The 9,250-nt window shown below is 43.1% G+C and overlaps 1 protein-coding gene across 1 annotated transcript in view; it reads right to left on the bottom strand.

Annotated features, from left to right (window-relative positions):
* Positions 1 to 1,026: 1,026 nt before the first annotated feature.
* mat2b (methionine adenosyltransferase II, beta) overlaps positions 1,027 to 9,250 on the bottom strand; it is a 39,760-nt gene continuing 31,536 nt past the window's right edge. Inside the window, exon 7 of the mRNA XM_041193606.1 lies at positions 1,027 to 4,406. Within this exon, the coding sequence (XP_041049540.1) occupies positions 4,236 to 4,406 (171 nt within the window). The 3' untranslated portion in view covers positions 1,027 to 4,235. The remainder of the gene's footprint in view (positions 4,407 to 9,250) is intronic.

The raw sequence follows: 9,250 nt of genomic DNA, 5'->3' as shown, positions 1-9,250 counted from the left end.
AATTCCAATTTACCCGGGACAGGTCGGGTCTCACCCCACTGAAATTGGCCTTTTTTCAATCTAGTATTTTTACTTTTGATTACTCTTTGCCCATTTCTATAGTATCATAAGGGTTAAGTTTTCTATGATCATTGTTCTCTAAAAGTTATCCAAGTGACTTTATCCACTTGACCCACCTTATTCCTCAAAGCCAGATTGATCAATTCCTCCTCTCTTGCTGGGCTTGAAACAATGGTCAAGAAAACTCTCCTGAACACACTCCAGAAACTAAAACTATCCCAGTCCATATTAGGATAAATCGAACTTCCCCATACTCTCCAGTTTTTGCATCTAACTTCTCTGTTGGAACATATGAATAGGAGTAGACCATTCAGCTTGTCGAGCCTGCTCTGCCATTCAATTAGATAATGGCTGATCATCCACCTCAATGCCACTTTTCTGTGCTATCTCCATATCCCTTGATGTCATTAGTTTCCATAAATCTAACAATTTCTGTCTTGAGAATAATGTGATTGAGCTTCCAAAGCCCTCTGGGGTAGAGAATTCCAAAGTTTCACCACCCTTGGTGAAGAAATTCACCCTCATCTCAGTCTTGAATGGCCTACCCCTTATTCTGAGATTATGTCCTCTATTCTAGACTCACCAACCAGGGGAAACACCCTATCTACATCTGCCCTGTCACGTCCTGTAAGAATTTTGTAAGTTTCAATAAGATCAACTCTCATTCTTCCAAATTCTAGAGAATACAGGCTCAGTTTCCTCAATCTCTCCTCATGCAACAATCTTGCCGTCCCAGGGATTAGTCTGGTGAACCTTCATTGCTCTCCAATGGCAAGTATAACCTTCCTTAAATGAGACCAAAAAACTGTACACAATACTCCAGCTGTAGTCTCACTGAGGCTCTATACAATTGCAGCAAGACATCTTTACTTATATCTTCCCCAGTAGCTGGTGCCATATTCATTAAAATAAATTAGGTGGCTCTTAACAAAATGTTGTACATTATACACTTTGAAAGAAACAAACTGTTTTGTATAATTTTTATTATTAAATTCTCTACAGGACGGAATGTGAAAAGCATTATTCCTTTGACTTGCACATTAACAAGGCTGTAGTTATTTGTTCACAAGTGCAGTTTGCAAATACAAAGAGAGAGAGAGAGAGAGAGACTCCAGTTTTCACAAGTGTACATTGATTGTAGCTACTGGGAACGTTTGAGCAGTTTCACAATTTGCACAAACTCACAACATTTTCACTGTTAAAAGTTAGAGATACGTGTACTAGAGCTGAGTCATATCAAACTGTTCTCTGCTATACTCAGTCTGCTGCACATAATTGCTGCTCCATAGAAGGCAGTTTTCTCACAGAGGAATGATGTATGTGCCACAAGATTCTGGCTCCCATCCAGCCTTTTCTACAGTGCATGAATGTGCACACAAGTGGGAGGATTTTGGTCAAGTGAGATGTGATGCTTCAGTAGTTGAGTAGCTTGCTAACACAGGCAAGGAAAGATGTGACTGAGCTTGCAGAACTGATTTGCACTACGAGTTAACACCTCAGGACATGAAGGCAGGATAGGCCAGGAATTCAAACAGCCCAAAAGAGAAGCTTAGAATTAGGAATTCTGAGCAATCAGAGCTCTAAGCCTTGGCCCATCTTTAAAGGATTGAGGGCTGGGAACTACATCTTTATTGTACATCTGTGGACAACAGTTAATACACAGACACCAAAAAAGAGAGACGTTTTAAGCAAATTTACATCCCTTTGCTCAACTCCACTCAGACACAGACAGGTGATAATCATTTATACAGTGCCTCAGGTATGTGCATGTGTGACAACAATCCCATATCATAATGATTCTCAAAAGGGCAACACAAACTCTTTCAGTAAAAATTACAGAAGAAATCAAAGTATCCTTAGAAAATGAGGAAACAAATGAAAAGACAGGAAGCTGGCAGTGTAGACATGTTTGGCTTGGTGAGGCAGGCAGCTTCCAACCAGACAGAGATAACCTGACATTCACAAATCAGCCACATTAATTGGCATGGAGTGTTTCTGATTTACAATCAATGGCTTAGATACAATAAAACTCCCTCTACAATGCCCCAAATTTAAATTTGTTTTGACTCAGTTACAATGCCCCAAACACTCCCAGGTACAGCACAGGTTAGATACAGGCAAAGCGCCCTTGACACCAACCCACTCTCAGGTGAATGTCTTGCAATGCATCTTCATATGTTTTCCATTCGCTGCAGATCTGAGCAAGATTAGTATTTGGAGCCAAACTGGGTTCATTAGCAGATTACCTGCCGGCTCTTTGACTCCCAAGCAATTGATGAAGTGGTGAGAGGGGAGTGGCAGGAGCTTATGAGAGACCACACCACTTTTGGGAGGGGGGGGGCAGCATGACAGCTGACTTTCCAACAATGAACAGGTCTGAAGTGAAATTGGCCAGTTCATCAGTTCATACGTGCTCAATGCTGAACTCACTCCTAGTCAGTTTCTACACATTCTTGGTCAGAGATGATAGTCTCTTTCTATTAATATCTAATAGCAAAATCGGGGACCATCTCAAACTTATAGACGGTGACAAGTCTTACATGATCTGCCAAGTGGAACCTTTATATTCAGGAGAGATGAGGTCTAAACAGAACAACTGTTTAGGAAGCAAGGTAGGGCTGACTTCAATGAAAATGGTGCACTGAAAGTCACAAAACAGAGATTAGAAATCAGGATGCATTACAGGAGCTTCTGATGTTTGCAATTATCGACCAATTGGAAAGTCTGCAAAGATCTGAAGTCTTACCTGCTGAAAACTTGGTTCACAAATGGAAAACAAACAAATGCATTCTACCTTGAATTAAAATTACATCCAAAACTGTTTCCTCACCAGCGATTCTAGCTTTAAGATACAATCCAGTAACTTTGAATTTGTTTCAAAACACGTACAAATGGTTAGAATACTGAAAACCTAATGAATCAATTTTCCAATTCATATTAGAAACTTGAAGTCATCTCTTGTTCACCAAAGACTTTAAAACAAACTTTGGTTTCAAAAACCCACCAAATAACACTGATTTATTTGATCCTTCAATGCCCTGCAGGCATAGCACAATATGGGGATGGAGTCACATATAGGCCAGTCTGGCTGAGGATGGCAGTTCCCTTCCCTGAAGGTTGTTAGTGAACTAGTTGGGTTTTTAAATGACATCCGACAGCTTCATGCTCACTTCACCTAGTGCCAGCCATCGAATCACCAGGTTTAGTGAAATTAAACCTGGTGGGGTTCATTCAGTATAGAACCACAAGGCTAGCTTACCTATTGGATGGGAGTCAAAATTGGCTTCACTGCATCTTGATTATGTGAGGGGGTTTGAAATCAGGGAGGGGTCCTGTCCATGCTTGCTATCCAACAACTCCTGATGCAAATGCATAGGTGATTAGGTTCAGCTATGAAGCCCTTCCTCAGTTGAGCTGCCTGTTGACACTCAGAGGTAAGATTCTGGTAGGTGGGCAGTGTTGAGGGAGCTGTACAATGTCAAGAGACAGAGGGTAAACAGGCTATCACTGTTTCCTTCGGCATTTTGACAATTTGTATCTGTTGCAAAGAAGAGCCAGTGAGTGGAAGAGTTGCTACATGGCTCATGAACTGGAGAGAGAGAGAAAGAGAGAGAGAGAGAGAGAGAGTGTGAGAGAGAGAGAGAGAGAGAGAGAGAGATAGCAACGGGTCAACTTCCACCAGTCTTTCACTCTACAGAAAACTGAGGCAACCTCTGTTGAAACCACTTTTTCAGTCACTGGTTGCACAGTATTAAAATGTGGGTTGGGAGGGTGTGGAAAGCACTGGAAAATTCCAACGCATCTTTTTATCATGCTGAACAAAATATCTAGTAGTCTTGTTCTCCCGCCAGCTGGAGTGTGTCCAAACAAGTTAAAAGCAAGAACAACCTCCCATGCACATACGAACAAAATTACAAAGCAAAAGCAGAAAGGAAACACTTTAATTGTACATATATTTTTGTAAAGTTTACCCACAGACAGACACGTGGACTAAGTAAACCAGTGATGTGCAAGGTTGCGCAACAGCAGGAGAGGCTAGACAGATATAATCTCTCAAAAGATACTGTCTGGGGCAGAGGGTTGTCTGAAACTCTTGATACTTGTGCTTTTCCATCAAATTTTACTTTTTGCTGCTGTCCCTCCCCCACACTGACCTCTTTCACCCTATCACAGTCTCAGTGAAACACAGTCTGTCGCCACTGCTTGTCCAGGAGATAAGGCCAAAGACAACGTTGCATTCCTTCTCGGAAGGGAGTCCGCTGTCCAATCCCCATCCTCTCCAGACGTGAGCAATCAAGGTGGACATCCCGGGGTCGAAGAGCACCGACAGAAGGACAACCCGTAACCTGGGGGGGGGGGAGCAGAGTGTGAGGAGTGACCATTCCACTAAAAAACACTGCACAAAGCATCTCCACAACAATAACTTGCATTTGTAGAGCACCTTGAACCTAGTAAAATGTCTCAAGTGCCTCAGAGGAGCACGGATCAAACAAAAACTGACAGCAAGCCAGAGAAGACATTAGGTAGGGCGATCAGCACTTGATCAAGGAGGAAGGTTATGGAGGGAGAGTGGCTAACCAGTTTTTCCTGTTTAAAAGGAATAGAATTTACAACATGGTGATTCCTAGAGTTTTAAAGAATAACCATGCATCTCTAAGTTCTGAAGAGTCATATGGATTCGAAACGTTAACTCTGCCTTCCTCTCCACAGATGCTGTCAGACCGTCTGATTTTTTCCAGCTATTTTTGTTTCAGATTTCCAGCATCCGCAGTATTTTGCTTTCATCTCTTAGTTATGTTCAGGTTAGCAGTACTTCCTGTTGATAGGCTCAGAACCAGTTGTGCAATATTTAACAACACACTCCTAACAGTGGGCAATGATGGCTGCTCAAGTTTAACCCAACAACAGGCAAGTGCCATGTGCCCCATAACAGGAGGATCAATCTGTGAACATCAGCACTTTATAAAGGCTGGACTAAGGCCAGTTGTTGATTAAAAGGTATAGAGATCACAAGTTCATTCCCAGGCAGTCAACATTCTGCAGACTTCACCTGTCTAGCAATGTGAAAAATGCAGTAATTAACAACACGCAAATCTGTGGGGATTGGAAGACTGGTGACATCACTTATATTTGCTCCAAAACAATGACATTGGAGGAGGCTGGAGACAGAACAGACGGGAAAGTCTTAGCAGTGGGAGGGGTAGCGCGGGGGATATTTTCACTCCGCAGTTCGATTTCATTTTATGTCCACCAACACTAGAGATGGGGAAGTGGAATTGCTAACTTCTGTATTTACAGTTAGCTGAGTGAAGTTCCAATGTTTGAACTCTAAGCATTTTTTAAACTAAAAAAACAAACTGGTGTTGACTATCACTTGCACCACTCTGTTTATGGCCAAAATTCATTAGAGGAAGGCAAGCAGTTGGGAGAACAGAGAGGTGGGCAAAAATAATCAGACACCAACTTGTTTCATCAGAGTCTGGTTTGGTCTTGACTGGACCTGCAGCAGGCTAACCAATGCTGGAGAGTTACAATCTTAACAGATAATGTCAATTCATATTCAACAATAATCCTCCAGTACACAGCGATGAGCTGGAAGGAGGGTTTAAAGGATGATCATCCTCTGCCATTTCCGCCAACTCCAGCATGATGCCACCACCAAACACATCTTCCCTTCACCCCCCCCCCCCAACTGGCGGCATTCCGCAGGGATCGTTCCTTCCGGGACACCCTGGTCCACTCCTCTATCAGCTCCTAAAGCTCAACCCACTCCCACGGCACCTTCCCATGCAACCGTAGAAGGTGCAACACCTGCCCCTTTACTTACCCTCTCCTCACCGTCCAAGGGCCCAAACACTCCTTTCAAGTAAAGCAGCATTTCACTTCCACTTCCTTCAATTTAGTCTACTGCATTCGTTACTCCCAATGTGGTTTCCTCTACATTGGAGAGACCAAACGTAGACTGGGTGACCGCTTTGCGGAACACCTTCGGTCTGTCCGCAAGCATTACCCAGACCTCCCTGCTGCTTGCCATTTCAACACTCCACCCTGCTCTCATGCCCACATGTCTGTCCTTGGCCTGCTGCATTGTTCCAGTGAAGCTCAACGCAAACTGGAGGAACAGCACCTCATCTTCCGACTAGGCACTTTACAGCCTTCCGGACTGAATATTGAATTCAACAACTTTAGGTCATGAACTCTCTCCTCCATCCCCACCCTCTTTCCGATCCCCCCCCCCCCCCCCCACCCCTTTTCCCCCCAATAATTTTTATAGATTTTTCTTTTCCCACCTATTTCCATTATTTTTAAATGTATTTCCATCCATTGTTTTATCTCTACCTTTTAGCCTTTTTCGATTCCTTCACCCCCCTACCCCACCTCCACAAGGGCTAGCTGTACTTTGCTTGTCCTGCTTTCTACCCTTAATTAGCACATTCCTCAGATAATATCACCACCTTCAACACCTTTGTCCTTTTGTCTGTGACATCTTTTGGTTATCGCCACCTATCACAGGCCCTCTATCCAGCTCTACTTCTCCACCCACCCCCTTAAACCAGCTTATATTTCACCTCTCTTCTATTTTTACTTAGTTCTGTTGAAGGGTCATTCAGACTCGAAATGTTAACTGTGTTCCTCTCTGCAGATGCTGCCAGACCTGCTGAGTTTTTCCAGGTATTTCTGTTTTTGTTTTGGATTTCCAGCATCCGCAGTTTTTTGCTTTTATCTTAGGGTTTAGTGGCCTTTGGGCTGCTGGGAGACACGAAGAAACAGACCCCCAAATAATGAAAGGGAGATAGAAGAACAAATATGTCAGCAAATTTCTTCTTATAAGAACAAGAGGGCAATAATAGTAGCAGACTTCAACTATCCTATTATCAACTGGGATTCAAACAATATAAGGGGCACTGAGGGAGAAACATTCATGCAGTGTATCCAGGAAAATTTTTTCAACCAATTAGTGACAAACGCAATGAGAGGAGATGCAATTCTAGACCTAGTCTTGGGGAATGAAGAAGGGCAAGTGGGTGAAGTGACAGTTGGCGACCAGATCGGGGACAGTGATCATAATTCAGTTAGATTTAGCATTACCATGGAAAAGGACAGAGATAAGGCAGGAGTAAAAGTTTTCAACTGGGGGAAGGCAAATTTTGCAGAAAACGCGAAGGGACTTGGCAGCACTGCTGGAGGATAAAACAGTGGAAAACCAGTAGGAAGCACTAAAAAGCAAGATCCTAATTGTACAAAGTGGACATGTCCCCGACAAAAATAAGAGCGGTACTGCCAAATCTAGACCCTCCTGGTTGTCTAGAGGAATACAAGGGAAGATCAAACAGAAAAAGAAAGTGTACGATAGTCACAAAGAACTAAGCACTGCAGATAGCCTAGGCGAATATAGGAAGTGCAGGGACGAAGTAAAAAAGGAAATAAGAAATTCAAAGAGAGGACATGAAAAAAGATTAGCAAGTAAAGTTAAAGATAACCCAAAGATGTTTTACCAATACATTAATGCCAAAAGGTTAGTTAAGGAAAAAGTGGGACCTATCAGAGATGAAGATGGAAACTTGTGTGTAGATGCAGAGGATGTGGGAAGGGTTTTGAATGAATATTTTGTCTCCGTGTTTACAAAGTAAAGGGAGGATGTAGATATGGTAGTCCAGGAGGAACACTGCGAGATATTGGGTGGGATAGTCATAAAGAGAGAGGAAGTACTTGAAGGGTTGAAATCCTTGAAAGTTGATAAGTCACCAGGGCCAGATGGATTGTTTCCAAGGCTGCTGAAGGAAGTCAGGGAGGAGATAGCAGATGCTCTGAGGATGATTTTCCAATCTTCATTAGATACAGGGGAGGTACCGGAGGACTGGAGAAATGCAAAAGTTATTCAATTGTTTAAAAAAGGGATCAAAGGAAATGCCAAACTATTATAGGCCAATTAGTCTTACAGCGGTGGTGAGCAAATTAGTAGAATCAATCCTGAGAGATAGGATTAACTGTCATGTGGAAAGGCATGGACAAGTCAGGGATGGTCAGCATGGATTTGTTAAAGGAAAGTTTTGCCTCACAAATTTGATTAAATTCTTTGAGGAAGTGACAAGAAGGGTTGATGAACAGTGGATGTTGCGTACATGAATTTTAGCAAGGCATTTGACAAGGTCTCAGTGTTGGGACCCTTGCTGTTTGTTTACATATTAACGATTTGGACGTGAACGTGGGGGGCACGATTGGGAAATTTGCAGATGACACAAAGATTGGCCAAGTAGTGGATGGTGTAGAGGATAGCCATAATCTCCAAAACGATATAAATGGGTTGGTGGAGTGGGCAGTAAAGTAGCAGATGGATTTTAACATAGGAAAGTGTGAGGTCATACATTTAGGGAGGTCAAACAGTTACAGGGATTACAAAATAAATGGGAATATACTAAGAGGGGTAGATGAAGTGAGAGATCTTGGCGTACAAGTACACAGGTCCCTGAAGGCGGCAGTTCAAGTAGACAAGGTTGTAAAGAAGGCATATGGAATGCTCTCCTTCACTGGCAGAGGTATAGAATATAAAAGTAAGGATATAAGGCTGGAATTGTATAAAACACTCGTGGGACCACAACTGGAGTATTGTGTGCAGTTCTGGTCACCACATTACAGGAAGGACGTAATAGCTCTGGACAGAGTGCAGAGGAGATTTACAAGAATGTTGCCAGGTTAGAAAAGTGTAGCTACGAGGAGAGATTGGATAGGTTGGGGTTATTTTCCTTAGAATAAAGAAGGCTGAGAGGTGACTTGATTGAGGTGTATAAAATTGTGAGGGGAATAGATAGAGTTGACAGGATAAAATTGTTTCCCTTGTAGAATTCTAGAACCAGGGGACATAGATTCAAGATAAGTGGCAGAAGGTGTAGGGGGAACATGAGGAAGAACGTTTTCACGCAGGGGTAGTGGGTGTCTGGAATTCGCCGCCCAAGTTGGTGGTAGAGGCAGAAACTTTAAGGTCTTTTAAAAAGGGATCTGCACCTTAAGTGCTGTAAGCCGCAGGGCTATGGGCCAGGTGCAGGAAAGTGGGATTAGAAAGGGCACCTGGGTGTCCTCGGGCTGGCATGGACAAGATGGGCCGAATGGCCTCCTTTTGTGCTGTAACTTTTCTATGGTTCTATGGACCATGACAACTGGATCCCCCCCCCCCCCCCCCCCCCCCCCCCCC

This window comes from Carcharodon carcharias, chromosome 8, assembly GCF_017639515.1.
Source record: "Carcharodon carcharias isolate sCarCar2 chromosome 8, sCarCar2.pri, whole genome shotgun sequence".
In the NCBI taxonomy this organism is placed as follows: domain Eukaryota; kingdom Metazoa; phylum Chordata; class Chondrichthyes; order Lamniformes; family Lamnidae; genus Carcharodon; species Carcharodon carcharias.
Note: the sequence above shows the minus strand (reverse complement) of the source record. Positions and strands in the feature narration are given on the sequence as shown.